Source organism: Scyliorhinus canicula, chromosome 18 (genome assembly GCF_902713615.1).
Source record: "Scyliorhinus canicula chromosome 18, sScyCan1.1, whole genome shotgun sequence".
NCBI classification, from domain to species: Eukaryota; Metazoa; Chordata; class Chondrichthyes; order Carcharhiniformes; family Scyliorhinidae; genus Scyliorhinus; species Scyliorhinus canicula.
This window is the reverse complement of record NC_052163.1, coordinates 113,645,001-113,667,512: the sequence shown is the minus strand read 5'-3', so window position 1 is coordinate 113,667,512 and position 22,512 is coordinate 113,645,001. Positions and strand designations below refer to the sequence as shown.

The 22,512-nt window shown below is 50.0% G+C and overlaps 1 protein-coding gene across 6 annotated transcripts in view; it reads right to left on the bottom strand.

Annotated features, from left to right (window-relative positions):
* LOC119952875 (cAMP-specific 3',5'-cyclic phosphodiesterase 4C-like) overlaps positions 1 to 22,512 on the bottom strand; it is a 392,881-nt gene that overhangs the window by 186,587 nt on the left and 183,782 nt on the right. Inside the window, exon 1 of one of the 6 annotated variants that reach the window (XM_038776468.1) lies at positions 526 to 1,085. The exons of 4 other annotated variants lie outside the window; for them this stretch is intronic. In XM_038776468.1, the coding sequence (XP_038632396.1) occupies positions 526 to 836 (311 nt within the window). In that variant the 5' untranslated portion in view covers positions 837 to 1,085. Of the gene's footprint in view, positions 1 to 525; positions 1,086 to 22,512 lie in introns of those variants that run through there. One more of the 6 variants, XM_038776472.1, reaches the window with a different exon arrangement.

The window sequence follows — 22,512 nt, the reverse complement described above, 5'->3', positions numbered from 1 at the left end:
GTCTATGGTGTCTTTACTTACATTTTATGGTTATTATATAATATATAGTGTTATACCCAGTAACAGTGTTATATAATGTATACAATGTTTTATCCAGTAACAAGGTTATTATTTAATATATAGTGTTCTACCCAGGAACACTGTATATATATATCCGTTCTTCCCAGTAACAGGGTTATTATTTAATACATAGTGTTATACCCAGTAACACTTTATATTTATTAGTTACAATGTTATACCCAGTAACACACAGTGTTCAATGTTAAATCGTAATAAGATTATTATGTATTCTGATGTTATGCCCAGTATAACACAGTTATATAATATATACAATTATATACTATATACAGTTTTGCACTCAGTGTGATATATATTTTAGGAGAATCATGACCTGGTCGTGAACCCAACCTCCTCCCAGCCGACAGCTTGTCCTGGTACAATGTTACAGTAAAATACTTCTCCTCACACCGGGATCTCGTTGCACTTTTCCCAAGTTTGCCCCTGCGCCCAAATTTGCGCCCTTACCAGGTTTGAGCCACGGTGAATCGGCGCTGCAGGCGGATACTCCTGTTCATCATGAGCTTGCGGAAGAGCAGCGGCGAGTTTCTGGGCGAGTTCCGAGGAGAGGCTTTGGGCGAGACGCTGGGAGATTTCCCGGGGGCTCTGGGGACGGGGAGTAAGCCGTTCCCGGCTTGGAAGAGCCCTCCTGCTGTGCCATCTTCACGCAGGGGGCAAGGTGCCTCCATGCCAGTTGCCAGAGGGGGACTGAGCTCTGCTCCTTGCTCAGTCTGACACCCCTCTCCCCCAGCTTCACCTCCTCCTGTTTCTGCTGACATTGCAAAATCCACACTCGGGAATCCCCAGAGGAATCTTTGGGGGTTCCTGGGAGAGCTACTCACCCGGGGAGAAAGTCAGTTCCTGTCCTGACAACAACTCCAAGAAAACTTGTTTCAAAGACAAACCCGCCCCACTTGGCAGAGAAACCCCAGCCAGCTGACCCGTCAGCTTAACTGGAGCGAGGAAGATCAACAGATATCTTCAGGGGGAGAAATGTGGAGCCAGAGACTTCAGGAAACAGTCAACTCCTGTGAAAAGGAGATGTCCCTCGCACTGCTCGATTTAAATTCCAACCTCCTGTCAAATCGGAAGAGGAAGCTGAGAGAGAAAGTAAAACATTCAGACGCAAAGTTGCCGGTAAAAATCTCCAAACTTTTTTTTGCCCCCAGATGCAGGGGAGTTTCGAGGACGTTTGAAAGTTTACAAAACCGGTTGTTTAAGAGCCATGCCCCCCCCCCCCCCCCCCCTCCAAACGATGACCACTCGATAACACCAAGAAACAGAAAATACACAGAGTTGCAGCCCAGAAGTTGAAAAGTTCAACAAAACGGTTTCTGTTGCAGATATGTATCTCCAGGCAGATATGTCTAAGCGTTGAGGGAAAATATTTCACAGACTGCTTGTTCTAAATTTCAAATCTTTTGCCCTCTCTCACTCACTCCCTGTGTTCTCTGACAGCAACAGGGATTGTTCATTTATCCTTCGAAATCGCCACCGAACATTCAAATAGCCACCGAACATTCAGACTGGGGTCACTCTTAAAGGGATTGTTGGCTCCCAAGACAGTTGCAAGTGAGCTGATAAATATTCCTGATTGCTTCGTTTTGGCATTCACAGGAAGAGCATATTTTCATTTGATAGAACCAGTCTGTTAAGGAGGTCAACGCAGATCAGTGGGCAGAGGGAGAGTGATGGGGTGGGGGAGTGATGAGTGAACTCAAGCCTCTTCACTAGCCAACCCATCCGTGTGACCTTGTCAGCACTCATCACTGGCAAGACACGTCCCCTGGGGGCCCTGGAGCAAGAGTCAAACCAGCAGTCCAATTCTGCGCCCAGCAGGCCATAACATTGCCAGGTAAATTCTGTGGCAATCCAAATTTATCACATCCACCTTCAAACTGGCTAGTTTAAATAATCAGTCGGTCCAGCCACTTTCTTCAGTTGCTTTCTTGGTTGGCAAAAAAGTTGTTTATTTTTAATGTGATATGTTAAAGCCACAGGGGCCTTCGAAGGGGGCGATCCAACTGGAGAAGGTGCAGAAAGGATTTACCAAGATGTTACTGGGTGAAGCTGATCAGGAGAGACTGAATGGCCTGAGAATGTTTTCTGTGGTAGCGTGAATTATAAGAGGAAGCCTGACAGAGGCTTTTCAAAATATGAAGGGCTCTGATAGGGTAGTTGTGGAGAAAGTATTTCCGCTGGTAGGGAGGCCAGTGGGCTGAATGGCCTTCTTCTGCACTGTAGGGATTTTATGATTGAATGTGAGATTCATTGTGACAGGAAAGGGGTGGTGTAGTGGTCATGTCACTGGACTAGTAATCCAGAGACCCAGGGTAATGCTCTGGGGTCCCAAGTTCAAACCCCACCTTGGCATCTGGGAATTTGAATTCAATAAGTCTAATGATGACCATGAAGCCACTGTTGATTTTCACAAAAAACCCATCTGATTCACTAAGGTGCTTTGGGGGAAGGAAATCTGCTGTCCTTACCCGGTCTGGCCTACGTGTGACTCCAGACCCACAGCAATGTGGTGACTCTTAACTGCCCTTGGAAATGTTCAAGCAAAACACTTTGTTCAAGGGCAATTAGAGATGGACAATGAATGCTGGCCTTGCCAGCGATGTCACATTCCTCAAAATAACTTTAAAAATGGAGTGGTTGAAGAATTGATGTAAACTGGCGAGAGGAAGGAATAGAGGGATAAGGAGGTACACAATGGGAAAAGGCAATTTGAGTAGGAGGTCCATGTGGAGTATAAGCTCTGGCAAAGACCAGTTTAGTTGAATGGCCATTTCCTGTGCCACAGATTCTCTGTAATTAGCAGCCGTATGTGAACTCTCCATCTTATACTGGTCCTATCACGATCTCTGCCCCATGAAATTCCAAGAAGTCTTCTTGTCAAGTTTCTTGACCTCCAGTTATATTGGGACATTCCACATGGTGGGCTGCGGCTGAGGATTTGGCAAGAAACTTACTTCTCTCAAGTTTCACTGGGCTCACAGCGAGCTTATCAGATCTTCATACTCGCATCTGGAACTTGCTGGACACTCTGTGGGTTATACATGCGACTGCTGACGGGTCCTGAAACCTCAGAGGAGCCAGTTTTCAAGCTGAGCGCGAAACTAAGCAATGTTCTTTCCTCAATCGCCAGTTACTCCATTTAGGTATATAAGAAATAGGAGGGGTAGGACATTTGGCCCATCGAACCTGCTCCTCTTCTTCAATAAGATCATGGTGCTCTGATTGTGGCTTCAAATTCACTTTCTTGCCTGCTCCACATGGCCTCCTCACCCTCCATAATCCTTGGCCTCTGGTGACCCAGACTCCACTACTCTCTGTGAAAGAGAATTCCAAAGGTAATGACCCTCTGGGAGAAGAAATTCTTCCTCAATATCTGGCTGAGTGGGGAACACCCTTGTCTCAGAATCACAATGTTTTGAGTTCAAGTCCCATGCCAGAAACCTGAGCATGAAATCCAAGTTATTGTTCCCAGTGTGGTACTGAGGGAGCACTGCACTGCCAGAGGCACTGTCTTTTGGGTGCAGCATGAAACCCTCTCTGCTCTCATGAGCAGATGTAAACATTCTCATATCACAATTTCAAAGAAGAACGGGGGAGTTACAGAATCCCGACAGTGCAGATGGAGGCCATTCAGCCCATCGCCATCTGCACCGACACTGCGAAAGAGCACCCCACCTAGGCCCAAACCCTAGCCCCATTCCTGTAACCCTATCTAACCTTTGGATTTAGTGGGCAATTTATCGACACCCTGAATATGGCCTCCCGGGGACCCGGGTCCAGCTTCACATGCACCACCTTGGAAATTACCCCAAACGCCTCCTTACAGTACTCCCCAAGCTTTGGACAGGACCAAAACATATGAATGTGATTAGCCCCCCCCCCCACAACGCTCACACACATCTTCTACCCCTTCAAAGAATCGGCTCATCCTCGCCCTCGTGAGGTGCGCCCTGTACACCACCTTCAGTTGTATCAGCCCCAACCTCGCACACGAGGTGGAGGCATTCACTCTCCAGAGCATCTCACACCAGACCCCCTCCTCTATAACCTCTCCCAACTCTTCCTCCTACTTCGCTTTGATCCCCTCCAGTGGTGCCTTATCCTTTTCCAACATAGCTCCATATACCGCTGACATTGTCCCCTTCTCCAGTCCCCTTGCCGCCAGCACCTCCTCCAACAACGTGGAGGCCGGTTCCTCCGGGAAGCTCTGTATCTCCTTCCTGGCAAAGTCCCGAACCTGCATATACCTAAACACTTCTCCCTGTTCCAGCCCATACTTCGCTTCCAGCTCCCTCAATCCTGCAAATCGACCCCGAAGAAACAAATCTTTTAGCGTCTTAATCTCCTTCTCTTCCCATTTCCGAAAACTTCCGTCCCACTTCCCTGGCTCAAATCTGTGGTTCTCCCGGATCGGCATTTCCCTTGACCCTGCCCCCAACCCGAAGTGTTGGCGAAACTGCCTCCAGATTTTCAATGAAGCTATTACTACCGGACTCCCTGAGTATTTCCCCGGAGCTATCGGGAGCGGGGCCGTTGCTAGTGCCTTCAGCCCCGACCCCCTGCACAAACTCTCCTCCATTCTGACCCACTGGGAATCAACCCCTCTGACTCAGCTCCGCACGTTCTCCACATTCGCCGCCCAGTAGTAGTACATTAGGTTCGGGAGACCCAAACCCCCTGCCTGCCTTCCTCTCTGTAGCAGCACCTTTCTCACTCTGGCCACCTTCCCTCCCCATATGAACGAGGTAATCCTTCCCTCAATATCCCTGAAAAAAGACTTTGGCAGGAAAATCGGTAGGCATTGAAAAATAAACAGAAATTGCGGCAACACATTCATTTTAACCGCCTGCACCCAACCCGCCAGTGACAGAGGGAGACCATCCCACCTCGCCAGGTCGGCTTTCACTCTCCCCACCAAACTAGTGATGTTGTATCTGCGAAGCCTTCCCCACTCCCGGGCAACCTGCACCCCCAGATACCTAAAGTGAGTCCCTGCCCTACGGAATGGCAGCCCCCCCCACCCCTGCCCCCACCCCGGCTGAGACACCACAAAAAACTCACTCTTGTCCAAGTTCAGCTTGTACCCCGAGAAAGACCCAAATGCCTGCAGCAACTCCAATATTCCTCCTATCGACATACTCGGCTCCGACACATACAGCAGCAAATCGTCGGCACACAAGGACACCCTGTGCTCTATCCGCCCCGCCCCCCCCCTCACTATTCCTTTCCATGCTCCCAAACTTCTTAATGCGATGGCCAACGGCTCAATCGCAAGCACAAACAGCAGGGGGGACATAGGACATCCCTGCCTCATCCCACGGTGGAGAGAAAAGTATCTCGAACTGATATTGTTCGTGCGGACACTCGCCTTCGGCTCCTTATATAATAACTTTACCCAGTTCACAAATCTTGGTCCAATCCCAAACCGCTCCAGCACTGCCATCAGGTACCCCTATTCCACCCGATCAAACGCCTTCTCGGCATCCAGTGCCACCACCACCTCGGTTTCTTTCCCTTCCGCCGGTGCCATAGCGACGTTCAAAACCCTCCTAATAATCAAAAACAGCTGCCTCCCTTTCACAAACCCTGTCTGATCCTCACCTATCACCTTCAGGAGGCACCCCTCCAGCCTACCCGCCAGTACCTTCGCCAATACCTTTGCGTCCACATTAAGAAGTGATATGGGCCTATACGACCCACACTCCGTCAGATCCTTATCCTTTTTAAGCAACAGTGAAATCGATGCCTGCCCCAAGGTTTGTGGCAACACCCCCTTCCCTATCGCCTCTTCAAACATCCCCACCATCAGGGATGCCAACTTATCCTTAAATTTTTAATAATATTCCACCGGAAACCCATCCGGCCCTGCCACCTTCCCCGAGTGCATCCTCCCAATCGCGTCTTTTATCTCCTGCTCCAGTATTGCTCCTTCTAATGTAGCCCTGTCTCCCTCCCCTCGCCCCGGGTACTCCAACCCATCTAGAAATTCCAGCATCTCACGGTCTCCCCCGGGTGGCTCTGACCTGTACAACCTCTCATAGAATTCCTCAAAAACCTTGTTAATCAGCTCCGGAGCCGCCACCAACTTCCCGGCCCTATCCCTTACCTGAATTTCCCTTGCTGCTGCCTCCCTCCGGAGCTGACCTGCTAACATACGCCCTGCCTTGTCTCCATGTTCATAAACTGTACTACTCGCTCGTCTCAGTTGGCGTACCGCCTTCCTGGTGGATAGTCGGTTGAAGCTCGCCTGTAGTTCCTTCCTCTTTCCCAGCATCACTGGGTCACCATCCTCCGCATAACTCCTATCTGCCTCCAACATCTCATCTATTAGCCTCTGCCGCTCCAACCTCTTCTCTTTGTCCACCCTGGCCTTAAACAAAATTACCTCACCCCTCACTACTGCCTTTAGAGCCTCCCAGACGACTGCCATTGACATCTCACCCATACAATTGAATCTTACATATTCCTTAATTACCTTCTCAATTTTTTCACAGAATACTTGGTTCCCCAAAAGCCCCACATCCAGTTTCCACCCCGGCCTCTGCGCTACCCCCTTCTCCAGCACCATATCCACCCAATGTGGAGTGTGATGTGACACAGCAATTGTAGAGAATTCCAACCCCTTGACTCCAGCCAGCAAAGCCTTTCCCACCACAAAAAAGTCAATCCGCGAGTGTACCCTATGGACTGCTGAGAAAAACGAGTACTCCCGTTCCCCTGGGTGCAGGAACCTCCAAGGGTCCACCCCTCCCATTTCCACTATTAGCCCAGCTAGCGTCTTTGCCCCCCCTGATGGGACCAGCGAGCGCGGCCATGATCTGTCCAACCTTGGCTCCTGCACCAGGTTCCAGTCCCCCCCCCCCCCCCCCATAATCAGCTCGTGTGTGTCCAAGTCAGGAATGGCTCCAAACACCTTCCTCGCAAATCCCGCATCGTCCCAGTTGGGACCGTATACACTTACCAGCGCCACTAATCTCCCGTCCAGCACCCCTGCCCCAATCACATATCTACCCCCCTGATCTGCCACTACCTTCTCCATCTGGAAGCATACGCTTTTGCTGACCAACACTGCTACCCCTCGAGCCCTTCCATCAAATCCAGAGTGAAACACTTGGCTAACCCAACCCTTTTTAAGTCTCTCCTGGTCCTTCACCCTCAAGTGAGTCTCCTGCAGCATTGCCACATCGGTTTTCAGACTTTTAAGATGTGCAAGCACCCTTGACCTCACCTCCTAGCCCTCTAACGTTCCATGTGACTATCCTTATTGGGGGTATCCCCCCCCCCCCCCCACCTTTCTTATCCACCATCAACATACCGCCGGGCCCTGCCCCATAAGTCTGACCCGCCCCTGTCCATTGTTAACATCGAACCCCTTCCCCCCCTTCCGAAAACCCGCCCCCTACCTTTCCCCCTGAAACAACATCCCCCAGCATCCAACCCTTCCCCCCGCCCCTTCGCTCGCCTCTTAGGCCCATTGACGCCTTCTATCCAGGCTCCAATGTCCACAGCCCTTCTCTCCTCTCACCTCCGTTCACCAGCTGACTTTAGCTAGCTCCCCCCGCCAAAATATATCATCCCCTTCCACCCAGTCCCAGAGAAAAAAAAAACCAAACCCAACAATCCAACCCATACAATTCACTAACACAACATTTAACCGTCGCAACACAGAGCGTCCATCAACCCACCATTAACTTAAACTCTATAACAATGCAAAGAGAAGTAGATTACAATACAAATCCGTAAAAAGAAAGTTATAACATTTATACATTTTCCGGCTGTTCAAACACAGTCCACAGTCTCTCTTCCAGCTCCGCTCTTCATGTCTGTCCCAAGCCTTCTGCCTTCACAAACACCTCAGCCGCATCCACTGTCTCAAAATAAAAGTCTTTGCCGTTATACGTTACCCTCAACCTTGCTGGGTACACCACACCAAATCGTACCCCCTTCTTGTACAACGTCGCCTTCACTCACCCAAACGCCGCTCGTCTTTTTGCCAACTCCACCGTCAAGTCCTGGTAGATCCAGACCGTAGTACCATCCCATAGTACCTCCTGCTTCTGCTTCGCCCAGTTTAACACCTTCTCTTTCATGCAAAACTTATGGAAGCAGATAATTACTGCCCTTGGCGGCTCGTTCACTTTGGGCTTTGGCCTTAATGACCGATGGGCTTGGTCTAGCTCATACTGGGAGGGGCTCTCACCCTCTGCCATCAGCTCCGCCAACTTCTTAGCGAAGTATTGTGTTGGCCTTGGGCCCTCCGTCCCTTCGGGCAAGCCCACAATTCTCAAATTATGCCGCCTTGAGCGGTTTTCCAAGTCTTCCAGCTTTGCTCGGAGACCTCTATTAATCTCCACAGCCCTCTGCAACACATCTCCCATCAAGGTGACCTGGTGGATGTGTCGTGACATGGCTTCCTCCACTTCCTTCATCTTCTCGCCCTGCTCTCTCACCTCGGCCAATGTCTTTGCCACCGCCACCTTCATCGGGGCGATTGCCTCCTCCACCAGTAACTTCAATGCGACCGCTGTCTCCTTTTTCCAAGCCTCCATGTGCCTCGCAAACTGTTTTTCCAGCTCCACCGCCATCACCTCGGTCATCTTCTCCACCGTAAATAGTGCAGCCCCGCTTTGCAGTTCGGCTTCCGCCATCCTGTCACCACTTTTATTCGTCTTCTCCTTCAGCGGCGACCCCGCGTTTCCTCCTTTCTTCGACGCTACTTTTCGCATCCTTTAGCGGCTTGTTGTTTTTTAGTTTCTTTCTCTTCTCCTCTCTCCCTCCACCCTTCTGTTCTTCATCAATCTGAATTATTCTTTTTTTTAAAAAAAAAGGGGAGGAAAAAAAACTTCACCAAACTTCTTTAAATTTCTTTAAATCTTTCAGCTTTCTTTCTTTCTCCTCTGTACTCATCCAGAACTCCCCTGGGACCAGGTCTCAGCCCTCTTTCTTCCCTCCTAGGTGGGAGCCATCCGATGTGGGACACCTCACTTACATGGTGCCCTGGACTCGGACCTGCCTCCTCGTAGCTCCGCCCCCGCTACTCTGGCCCCGACGCCGCGCTGAGTCCAGGGCCTCAGCCCCCGCCACCCAATACCCGCGCGGGGTTCTTCACCGGTTTTTAAACCGCCCCCGCTGGCTGCTCCCGATGGCCCCAAAGGCCGACGATAGTCGGGGGGTGCGTTAAAGTTCGGGGAAATCCCCGAAAGCGCCGCGACTCGCGGCCATCAGTGGGAGCTCTTCGCGCTGCGGCCGCCCTGCGCTTCCACGCCACCGGAAGTCCGGCCTTCCCGTTTGATTGCGGGTAATGGGAACTGGAAGAGATGTGTCTGACGTTGTAGGATCGTGCAAAATCAGACCACTCCTGGCTGTAAAAACACGAACCGTTGTCATTCATTACTGTGAGTTGTATCCCGTGTCTGGCAAACGCCTCTTTGCAGGCTTTGATAACGGACCTAGACGTGAGGTCCGACAATTTAACCACCTCCGGTTAGCTGGAGAAGTAGTCGACCAGGAGCACGTAATCACACACATTGGCGTGAAAGAGGTCTACCCCCACTTTATACCACGGAGAGGTCACAAGCTCATGCTGTTGCAGTGTTTCTTTGGGCTGAGCCGGTTGAAACTTCTGGCAGGTCGGGCAGTTGAGGACCCTGTTAGCAATGTCCTGGTTGATACCTGGCCAATAAACCGCCTCCCGAGCTCTGCGTCGACATTTTTCGACCTCAAGGTGACCCTCATGGATCTGCCCGAGCACCATAGCTCGCATGCTTTGAGGAATGACGATCCTGTCCAGTTTGAGAAAGACTCCCTCAATGACCGTTAACCCGTCCTTTACGTTAAAGAACTGGGGACGTTGCCCCTTTTCCCAGCCTAGGGCGAGGTGTTGCATCGCGCGCTGCAGTAGAGGATCCTTGGCAGCTTCTTCATGTATTTGGACCACACGTTCATCAGTGGCTGGTAAGATGCTGGCACACAACTGCAGCTGTGCCTCTATGTGGCAGATGAAGTTGCCCTGTTCACATGGCATGGTGATGGACCTAGATAGGGCATCTGCGATGATCAGCTCTTTACCCGGTGTGTAGACGAGTTCAAAGTCATAACAGCGGAGACGAAGAAGAATGCCGAGGCGTCATGTCATTTAGATCCTTCTGGATTATGTGGACTAAAGGCCTATGGTCTGTTTCCACCGTGAACTTCGGCAGGCCATATACGTAGTCATGAAACTTGACTATTCCTGTCAGGAGACCCAAGCACCCCTTCTCGATCTGGGTATACCGTTGCTTGGTCAGCGTCATGGCCCTGGAGGCATATGCCACTGGAGCCCAGGATGAGGAGTCGTTTCGCTTGAAGAGCACTGCCCCAATGCCGTCCTGGCTAGCGTCAGTACATATCTTGGTGTCCCTGGTTGGGTCAAAGAACGCCAGTACTGGGGCTGTGGTGAGCTTCGCCTTTAGTTCGAGCCACTCCTTTTCATGTGCGGGCAGCCACTGGAACACTGTTGACTTCTTTACGAGATGCCGGAAGCCGTGGTGTGGGCTGCCAAATTGGGAATGAATTTCCCGAGAAAATTCACTATCCCGAGGAAGCAGAGTACCGCCTTCTTGTCCAGGGTCTTCATGGCGTTGTTTGCCAACACCTTGTCGGCGTCAGGTTGCACCCGGTGTTGTGAAATGTGCTCACCCAGGAACCTAGTAGCAGATTGACCAAACGAGCATTTGGCCCTGTTGAGCTGGAGGCCATTTTCGTGAATCCGCTGAAAGACCTGTCGGAGGCAGGCAATGTGATCCACGGGCGTTGTGGACCAGACGATCACGTCGTCCACATATACTCGCACCCCCTCAATGCCCTCCATCATTTGCTCCATGATGCGATGAAATACTTCGGAAGCTGATATGATACCGAAGGGCATGCAGTTGTAGCAATACCTGCCAAACGGAGTGTTAAACGTGCATAGCTTCCGACTGAACACGTCCAGCTGTATTTGCCAGAAACCCCGGGAGGCATCCAGCTTGGTGAAAAATTTGGCATGAGCCATCTCACTGGTCAACTCTTCACGCTTTGGGATCGGGTAGTGCTCCCGCATGATATTACGGTTCAGGTCTTTGGGATCAATGCAAATGCGGAGTTCACCAGAGGGTTTTTTGATGCATACCATGGAGCTAACCCAGTCTGTTGGTTCCGTGACCCTTGAGATGATGCCCTGGTCTTGGAGGTCTTGCAGCTGCTTTTTCAGGTGATCCTTGAGAGGAGCCGGCACCTGGCGTGGTGCATGGATCACTGGGGTGGTGTTCGGCTTTAGCAGAATTTTGTAGCGATATGGGAGCGTGCCCATTCCATCAAACATGTTGTGGTATTGCGTGAGGATGTCGTCTATCTCGGCCTGGAGATTCACATCGGTCGAGGTAGTCGCCGGTGTCGAGGACATGGTGTGGACTCGCTGGACCAGATTCAGGAGCTTGCAGGCGCGAGCACCGAGCAGGGACGCCCTGTCAGGCCGAACGATCTTGAATCGTAAGGTTGCCTTGAATTCCTTGTGAGATACCCCTAGCCGACACAATCCACTGGCAGCTATGGCATTGGCATTGTAGTCGAGGAGTTGGCATGCTGGTGGAAGAATGCTTGGTCGGTCATGGATGCTGTCGAGATCTGACTGCGATATGAGGTTCTCAGACGCGCCGGTGTCCAGTTTAAATCGGATGCGAGCCTGGTTGACTGTGAGGCTAGCACACCACTCATCGTCGGGATCCACACTGAGGATCGAAAGGCGGGTTGCCAGTGCAGTGGGGACCAGCTTGCGCGTGGTTATGAAGCCCACCGGATATGGAGATTCGAGGCAATCAGCATCGGGATCCGTTGGGCTGTCGGGATCAGTATCCTGCATGTCTCGTTGTACCGAACGGATATTTCTGCACCGTATCGGGGACCGCTGGCTGATAATCGGTGGAGCGGACCTGCAGCAGGTCACGTGATGGCCAGGCTTCCCACACTGTAGGCATCGCCGTCCTTTGGCTGGACATTGCCGCTTTAAATGGGCGGAGCCACAATTTAGACACGTCATAACGCTGACGTCAGCGCGTTCCGTGCGCCAACGCACATGCGCAGTGCAGTCGGCCGATGTACGCACCTGCGCATTAGGGTTGTCGGCCTTGTCGGCCACCCGGCTGTGGCGCCTATGCGCGGGACCCGGGAAAAGCGCACAAAATGGCCACTCTCCTCGATGCTCAGGCCTTGCATTTTTTCAATGGCCTGCACCCGTTCTGCCTCGTGGGAAGCCAGTTTTGCATTTTCCGCCGCCCTGATGTGAGAGTAACGATTCTTGGCATGCTTACGGACCACACAAGTCTCAATAGCGACGGAGAGAGTTAGCTGTTTTATTTTAAGGAGCTGCTGCCGAAGGGAATTGGAGTGGACGCCAAAAACAATCTGATCCCGGATCATGGAATCAGCCGCTGAGTTGTAATTGCATGACTGCGCCAGGATGCGGAGCTGGGTCAGGAAGGACTGAAAAGGTTCATCCTTATCCTGAAGTCTCTGTTGAAAGATGTACCGTCCAAAGCTCTCATTCACTTTAATGTCGCAGTGGCTGTCGAATTTCAGCAGGACGTTTCAGCAGGACGTTTTAAACTTCGTCTTGTCTTCGCCATCGGCAAACATAAGTGGGTTGTAGATATGGATGGCGTGATCCCCCACGGTCGAGAGAAATAGCGCGATCTTCCTTGCATCTGATGCTGCCTCGAGGTCGGAGGCCTCGATATACAGGAGGAACATTTGCTTGAAGATCTTCCAATTGGCGGCGAGGTTGCCGGAGATGCGGAGCTGCGGAGGAGGCTGGACGTTTTCCATGTCGCTGGAATGCCGCTTTCTGGTCGTTGCAGATTTACTCGAGGTGGGTTCGGCAGGATTAATAGCACTCTGGTACCATGATGTGTTAGGCGGGTTGGTTTGACGTTGACTGCAACTGGATGCAGGGAAGCTAGAAACAAATGTCTAACACCGGAGATGATCCAACACGGTTTAATTTAAACTATGAACGGCTGTACATGTTCAGCTGTGGGTTGACACTCTACTAATACTACTGATGACCTCTTACTGGCTCGACCAGACCTACTAGCTACCACATGGCAATAATGTCCACTGACTTGTGCACTCTGACTGTCTCAGTGTCTGGGTCCCGAAAAGAGCGGGAGTCTTAATGCCCTGTGAGCTTTATAGTGGTGGTGTCTTGTCTGGTGATTGATTGTTCTGTGTTGTGTGTTCATTGGTCATCCTATGTGTCAATCACAGCCTGTCTGCATCTCATTATATACATGAGTGGATATTATGACAGGCGCCACTCCCTTTACTCAGAGAGCCCAACTGCCAAGGTCAATGACTGCTAAGGATCCGCCCAGCCACCAAGGCACCCGCCCCTTTATTGGCCAAAATCGAAGGCAGTGATCGAAGCCTGTCGAATTATTGGGTCCAAGATTAAGGACCGCCCCAAAGAGCGCGAAATCCCAGAGGGATAAAAGAGGACACAGCCATGTGTTCTGTCTCTTTTGGACCCGGCCTGTGCCAGCCTCCTTTAAATCCGGCCTGTGCCAGCCCAACTGCAGCATAACAACCAGACAGCCAAGTCCAAGACCATGATTGCTACCTGATGGATGAGCCCAGCAGAGACAGAGCCACTTCTTCAAACCAGCCACGCGATCAAGATAAAGGCCTTATCTACTTGAACAGTGATGGTTGCCTGAAGTTAAGTATAGGTTATTGTACTTTATAGGTGTAGTTTAACTTGTAGTACATTGTGCTTGCATGTCGAAGTAACCCTTGTGTGTAAATAAAACATCTTTGAACTTGAACTGACTAACTGGTTGTGTGGTCATTTGACCGATATACGGGAAAGCCTTGTGGTTCAGTAAGAGAAATAGAAACACCCACAGTATTGGCGACGCTGTTGGGACATAACATCATATCATAAAAAGAGCCTCAGTATCATATTGGTGACTCTAAAGAGCAACATTATTATAGTATTCCATTAAATTGGCAACAAAGCCCTCTTTCCACTCCTCCTTAATGTGTGTATAATGGCCTTGTCAGAATGAGAGGTGGTATCATCAGAAAAGCAAATCTTTTGACTCTGAATTGTCACCACAGCATCAAGCACTCTAACAGATAGATTGTTGGATAGAACCAACCAACGTTACTGCAACAACAGTATGGTTTACAGAGACCTCTCACTCTCACACTCTCTACTGGCGTGCCTCACACTGTGATTGGTGTTTGTCACTTCAATAAGGCTTGTCTTTGTTACTCTGACCCTGCATTAGCTGGCAAATACATTACCACATAGACAGAGAAAGGGATAGAAACAGAGACAGAGAGAGAGTAAGAGATGTACAGAATAGAGAGGGGGAAATGGAGAGATAAACAAAGAGAAAGAAAGTCAGAGACAATCAGGAAAGACTGAGACAGACAGACAGAGTGAGGGACTGCCGCAGAGGGCTGTAGAGACTGGGTCATTTAGTATGTTCAAGGCTGAGATAGACAGATTTTTAATCAGTAAGGAAATCAGTAGCACAGAATCTATCAAACTGAAAGGCTTATGGATGCGCCAGAAATAAATGTAATAAAAGTAATAAGCTCACAGTAAATGGACAAAAGAGCAGAACCGAGGAACACAACCACCACCCCACAAACGCCGGTTCTCTCTCCCCCCCCCCCCCACAAACGCCGATACTCTCTCCCCCCCACCCCACAAACGCAGTACTCTCTCCCCCCCCTCCCCCCACCACCACCCCACAAACGCCGATACGCTCTCCCCCCCCCCCTCCCCCCAACCACCACCCCACAAACGCCGATACGCTCTCCCCCCCCCCCCCCAACCACCACCCCACAAACGCCGGTACTCTCCCCCCCCCCACCACCCCACAAACGCCGGTACTCTCTCCCCCCCCCCCACCACCACCCCACAAACGCCGGTACTCTCTCCCCCCCACCACCCCACAAACGCCGGTACTCTCTCCCCCCCCACCACCACCCCACAAACGCCGGTACTCTCTCCCCCCCACCACCGGTACTCTCTCCCCCCCCCACCATCACCCCACAAACGCCGGTACTCTCTCCTTCCCCCCCCAAACGCCGGTACTCTCCTCCCCCCCCGCACTCGCCCTAGGTCACTGAACGGCGTCAACCATCATCAATGGTTGACGCCGTTTTAAAGCTACTGTGTTTTTCGCCGACGTGACCCGTGGCCACGTCGGCGGGACTTCGGCCCATCCGGCACGGAGCATTTCTGACTGTGAAAAATCAATGCCTTCCCGCCGGCGCCAATTGTTCTCAGAGGCTGCCGGCGGGATTTGCACAACGCTGGTTTTTGGCCGCTCGGAAAATTCAAAACCCGGCGGGAGCGGGAATAACGCCGCCGCCGGCCGATTCTCCGACCCTGCGTGGGGTCGGAGAATTTTGCCCCTGGTCTACTTATTTAAGGAAGGATATAGCATGGATGCAGTTCAGAGAAGATAAACACAACCAATAACTGGATTGGACGGATTGTTTTATGAGGACAGGTTGGAGAGGCTAGCCTTGTATCTGCTGATGTTTAGAAGAGTGAGGGGAGACTTGATCGAAACATATAGGCTGGGATTCTCCGACCAGGCGCGGGTTGGAGAATCCCCAGGGGAAGCGAGAATCATGCCCTGCCGGCCTGATGCCAGCTTCCCCATTCTCCAGCACCGATTATTGGGCGCCCGTGGGATTCCCACCACGCCGGTCGGGGGCCGTTGACAACCCCTGACCTGGCCGCCGAGTTTGGGCGAGTCCCGCTGGCGTAGGTTACTCAGGTCCCACACAGCGGGACCTGGAAGGTGAGTCTGTGGGGACCATCCTGAAGGGGGGGCGGGGGGGATCCGACCCGGTGAGTGGGGGTGCCCACGGTGGCCTGGCCCGCGATCAGGGCCTACCAATCGGCCGGCCGGCTGGTTCCGTGGGGGCCTATTTTTCTCCACGCCGGACCCCTGTAGGGCTCCGCCATATTGCCCGGGGGCCGACGCGGAGAAGGGAACCCCCGCGCATGCGCGGAAATACGTCGGCCGTAGCGCGCATGCGTGGAAATACGTCGGCCATTCTGCGCATGCGCGAACTCGCAGACCACTCCGGCGCCAACCTAGCCCCCTAGGAAGGGAAGCATTCCCCATTATTGGGGACCGTTGACGCTGGAGTGGTTGGTACCGCTTTTCATGCCGGTGTGGGGACATAGACCATTATTGGAGAATCCTGCCCAAAAGATCCTGAGGGGTCTTGACAGGATGGCTGTGGAGAGGATGTTTCCTCTTGTGGGAGAATCTAGAACTAGGGGGTCACTGGATTGCCTGTTTAAAACAGAGATGAGGTGAAATTCTTTCACTCAGAATTATGAGTCTTTGGTACTCTTTTCTGAAAAGACGGTCGAAGCAGAGTCTTTGAATATCTTTAGGGCAGAGATGGGTAGATTCTTGGAAAGCAAGGGGGTGGAATAGGTTATCAGCGATAGGTGGAGTGCAGATTTGATGTTAATATCAGCCATGATCCTAATGAATGACAGAACTGGTTTGAGGGGCTGAATGGCGGACTCCTGTTCCTTGTTCATCCGCTCGTATGCTGAGTGGATGTCTACACTTGTGGGAGAGTCTTGGACCAGAGGGCGTAATCTCAGAGTACACAATCGCCAATTTAAGACAGAGATGAGGAGGAATTTCTTCGGAATTCTTTGCCGCAGAGGGCTGTAGAGACTGGGTCATTTAGTATGTTCAAGGCTGAGATAGACAGATTTTTAATCAGTAAGGAAATCAGTAGCACAGAATCTATCAAACTGAAAGGCTTATGGATGCGCCAGAAATAAATGTAATAAAAGTAATAAGCTCACAGTAAATGGACAAAAGAGCAGAACCGAGGAACAACAAGGAATGACTGTGTTTGCTAAAACCAGCCAGAACTAATTACCCAAACAGCGGCTCTTGCAATAGAGTTATCGATAGTTCAGGATGTTTGGTGAATTTGTCACTCAGAGCTATATTACTTCACAGACTCGCTTGCGCAAGTCAAGGAGACACAGCCGGAGTGAGGCACATCCAGAGTGGGAATTGCAACTTGGTAATTTGGTGCAGTGAGGTAATCAGGAAAGGGAGAGAACCAGAGAGCATCTGAAACCCTGGTTGAGTTCTCCCAGTGAGCCAAAGAAGACACAGCCAGAGGGAGTTTGGGAATTCGAAGCTGGGTGGGGAGGAGGTGCTTTTTAACCCTGGCAAGTGACTGGTAAGTAGTTTTTCTTTTCATTGTCTAATTTATTTATTTATTTTTTGAAATTGTAGTTGTATAAGTTTACCTAAGGTTTAAGACATGGCAGGAGATCCCAGACCCGTGTCATGCTCCTCGTGTGCGATGTGGGAACTCAGGGACACGTCCACTGTCCCTGGCTCTTTCACGTGCAGGAAGTGTGTTCAGTTGCAGCTCCTGTTAGATCGCTTGACGGGTCTGGAGCTGCGTATGGACTCACTTTGGAGCATCCACGATGCTGAGGAGGTCGTGGATAGCACGTTTAGCGAGTTGGTCACACCGCAGGTGAAAGTTACTGAGGGAGATAGCAAATGAGTGATCAAAAGACAGAGCAAGAGTAGGAAGGCAGTGCAGGTGTCCCCTGCGGTCATCTCCCTGCAAAACAGATATACCGCTTTGGATACTGTTGGGGGAGATGGCTCACCAGGGGAAGGCAGCAGCAAGGTTCATGGCACCGTGGCTGGCTCTGCTGCGCAGCAGGGCAGGAAGAAAAATGGCAGGGCTATAGTGATAGGGGACTTGATCGTAAGGGGAAGAGACAGACGGTTCTGTGGACGCAATCGAGACTCCAGGATGGTATGTTGCCTCCCTGGTGCAAGGGTCAAGGATGTTTCAGAGCGGCTGCAGGACATTCTGGGTGGAGGGTGAACAGCCAGCTGTCGTGGTGCACATAGGCACCAACGATATAGGTAAAAAACGAGATGAGGTCCTACAAGCTGAATTCAGGGAGTTAGGAGTTAAACTAAAAAGTAGGACCTCAAAGGTAGTAATCTCAGGATTGCTACCAGTGCCACGAGCTAGTCAGAGTAGGAATGTCAGGATAGATTGGATGAATGCGTGGCTCGAGAGATGATGCAAGAGGGAGGGATTCAAATTCCTGGGGCATTGGGACCGGTTCTGGGGGAGGTGGGACAAGTACAAACCGAACGGTCTGCACCTGGGCAGGACTGGAACCGATGTCCTAGAGGGGTTGTTTGCTAGAGCTGTTGGGGAGGGTTTAAACTAAGGTGGCAGGGGGATGGGAACCGATGCAGGAAGTTGGAAGGTAGTAAAACAGGGACAGAAGCAAAAGGAAGTAAGGGGGAAAGTGCAAGGCAGAGAAGACATAGTCAAAAATCAAAAAGGGCGACAGTACAAGGTACAGTGACTGAGGGGAGCTCAGTGAATAGGCCCAGTAATACTAAAAGGAATAAAACTGGAGATGTTAAGATTCAAAACAGAGGTAATAAAAAACAACATAAGTGTACATTACCTGAATGCTCGTAGTATTCGGAATAAAGTAAATGAGTTGATGGCGCAAATCATCGTGAATGACTATGATTTAGTGGCCATTACTGAAACATGGTTAAAGGATGGTCACGACTGGGAATTAAATATCCGAGCGTATCAAACTATTCGGAAGGACAGAGTGGATGGTCAGGGAGGTGGTGTAGCTCTGTTATTTAAGGATGACATCCGGGCAATAGTAAGGGATGACATCGGTGCTATGGAGGATAAGGCTGAATCCATTTGGGTGGAAATCAGGAATAGTAAGGTGAAAAAGTCACTGATAGGAGTAGTCTATCGGCCACCAAATAGTAACGTTATGGTGGGGCAGGCAATAAACAAAGAAATAACTGATGCATGTACAAATGGTACAGCAGTTATCACGGGGGATTTTAATTTACATGTCGATTGGTTTAACCAGGTCGGTCAAGGCAACCTTGATTAGGAGTTTATAGAATGTATCCGCAATAGTTTCCTAGAACAGTATGTAATGGAACATATGAAGGAACAAGCGGTCCTAGATCTTGTCCTGTGTAATGAGACAGGATTGATTCATGATCTCATAGTTAGGGATCCTCTTGGAAGGAGCGATCACAATATGGTGGAATTTAAAATACAGATGGAGGGTGAGAAGGTAAAATCAAATACTAGTGTTTTGTGTTTAAACAAAGGAGATTACAATGGGATGAGAGAAGAACTAGCTACGGTTGACTGGGAGCAAAGACTTTATGGTGGAACAGTTGAGGAACAGTGGAGAACCTTCCAAGCGATTTTTCACAGTGCTCAGCAAAGGTTTAGACCAACAAAAAGGAAGGACGGAAGAAAGAGGGAAAATCGACCGTGGATATCTGAGGAAATAAGGGAGAGTATCAAATTGAAGGAAAAAGCATACAAAGTGGCAAAGATTGGTGGGAGACTAGAGGACTGGGAAATCTTTAGGGGGCAACAGAAAGCTAATAAAAAAGCCATAAAAAAGAGTAAGATAGAGTATGAGAGTAAACTTGCTCAGAATATAAAAACAGACAGTAAAAGTTTTTACAAATATATAAAACAAAAAAGAGTGGCTAAGGAAAATATTGGTCCTTTAGAGGATGAGAAGGGATTTTTAATAATGGGAGATGAGGAAATGGCTGAGGAACTGAACAGGTTTTTTGGGTTGGTCTTCACAGTGGAAGACACAAATAACATACCAGTGACTGATAGAAATGAGGCTATGACAGGTGAGGACCTTGAGAGGATTGTTATCACTAAGGAGGTAGTGATGGGCAAGCTAATGGGGCTAAAGGTAGACAAGTCTCCTGGCCCTGATGGAACGCATCCCAGAGTGCTAAAAGAGATGGCTAGGGAAATTGCAGATGCACTAGTGATGATTTATCAAAATTCACTAGACACTGGGGTGGTCCCGGTGGATTGGGAATTAGCAAACATGACACCACTGTTTAAAAAAGGAGGTAGGCAGAAAGCAGGAAATTATAGGCTAGTGAGCTTAACTTCGGTAGTAGGGAAGATGCTGGAATCTATCATCAAGGAAGAAATAGCGAGGCATCTGTATAGAAATTCTCCCATTGGGCAGACGCAGCATGGGTTCATAAAGGGCAGATCGTGCCTAACTAATATAGTGGAATTTTTTGAGGACATTACCAGTGCAGTAGATAACGGGGAGCCAATGGATGTGGTATATCTGGATTTCAAGAAAGCCTTTGACAAGGTGCCACACAAAAGGTTACTGCATAAGATAAATATGCATGGCATTAAGGGTAAAGTAGTAGCATGGATAGAGGATTGGTTCATAAATAGAAAGCAAAGAGTGGGGATTAATGGGTGTTTCTCTGGTTGGCAATCAGTAGCTAGTGGTGTCCCTAAGGGATCCGTGTTGGGCCCACAATTGTTCACAATTTACATAGATGATTTGGAGTTAGGGACCAAGGGCAATGTGTCCAAGTTTGCAGATGACACTAAGATGAGTGGTAAAGCGAAAAGTGCAGAGGATACTGGAAGTCTGCAGAGGGATTTGGATAGGTTAAGTGAATGGGCTAGGGTCTGGCAAATGGAATACAATGTTGACAAATGTGAGGTTATCCATTTTGGTAGGAATAACAGCTAACGGGATTATTATTTAAACAATAAAATATTAAAGCATGCTGCTGTGCAGAGAGACCTGGGTGTGCTAGTGCATGAGTCACAGAAAGTTGGTTTACAGGTGCAACAGGTGATTAAGAAGGCAAATGGAATTTTGTCCTTCATTGCCAGAGGGATGGAGTTTAAGACTAGGGAGGTTATGCTGCAATTGTATAAGGTGTTAGTGAGGCCACACCTGGAGTATTGTGTTCAGTTTTGGTCTCTTTACTTGAGAAAGGACGTACTGGCACTGGAGGGTGTGCAGAGGAGATTCACTAGGTTAATCCCAGACCTTAAGGGGTTGGATTACGAGGAGAGGTTGAGTAGACTGGGACTGTACTCGTTGGAATTTAGAAGAATGAGGGGGGATCTTATAGAAACATTTAAAATTATGAAGGGAATAGATAGGATTGCTGCAGGCAGGTTGTTTCCACTGGCGGGTGAAAGCAGAACTAGGGGACATAGCCTCAAAATAAGGGGAAGTAGATTTAGGACTGAGTTTAGGAGGAACTTCTTCACCCAAAGGGTTGTGAATCTATGGAATTCCTTGCCCCGTGAAGCAGTTGAGGCTCATTCATTAAATGTTTTTAAGGTAAAGATAGATATTTTTTTGAAGAATAAAGGGATAGGGTTATGGTGTTTGGGCCGGAAAGTGGAGCTGAGTCCACAAAAGATCAGCCATGATCTCATTGAATGGCGGAGCAGGCTCGAGGGGCCAGATGGCCTACTCCTGCTCCTAGTTCTTATGTTCTAAGTCTGGGACAGCCAATTAATAGCCCATCAAGGCAATACAGGCTCAAGGGGATGAATGACCTATTTCTGTTCCGATGTTTATAAAACTCCTGAAGGAGTTCTGATCATAGATGCATTTAAAGGGAAGCAAGATTTTACATAAGACACAAAGGGGTTGACATTTACGTGGATGGGGTGCCGTGAAAAGGGATGGGAGGAGGATCATGTGGAACATAAACACCATCATAGAGTAGTTGGGCCTGTTCCAGAGCTGTAAATTCTTCGTAAACTGGGAGACAGACAAAGGTGTGTTGGGAAATTGTTGCCAAACATGCAAATGACCATTTGGACAATCATTTCAAGGCCAGGCCAACAGTGTACCATATTTTTCAATGATTGTTTGATGGAAGTGTATCGGGAGGTTTTCTCTACGCATGATCTACTGGCCATGTTGTGCCCGAATGGGGGCGCTATGCGACTGGTAGATGCCGGGCGAGTCTTCCCTGGGGCTTCCTGACAGCTATTGCACATCGTGCAATCAGGATCTCACCCACAATGGCGGCACCCAGTCTTGCACGCTTAAGTGGGTTTAAAACCCCGGAATTAACTGCCGCCCAGCATCTCCTGGCCTCCACAGAGAAACCCGAGCTGGCCGCCGTTTAGTACTGGTCTGCACAAACGTATTAAAGGGCCTCCGGAAGTTTTGGGGGGTGCTCCTGATATGGGGGTGGGTTAATGGAGACGTGGGAAGGCCTGAAAAAGGGGGCCCTCAGTGACTCCATATAGGGGTTTCATCACTGGGGAGAGGGGGGCATTGCCCTGACGTGAGGGGAATGTCATTTCCCGTGGGTGGGGGTGGGGGGAGTGAGGGACCCTCAAGCCATTTTGAAAGGGTGCCGCGATCTCTACGTGAGCTTGTGGGTCCCCCACACACATCCACCCATGGGAAATGTCACCTCCCACACGCATGGGCACTACCCCACACTCCCCAAGTAAGGACACCCTGATATGGGGTCCCGGGGGGGAGGG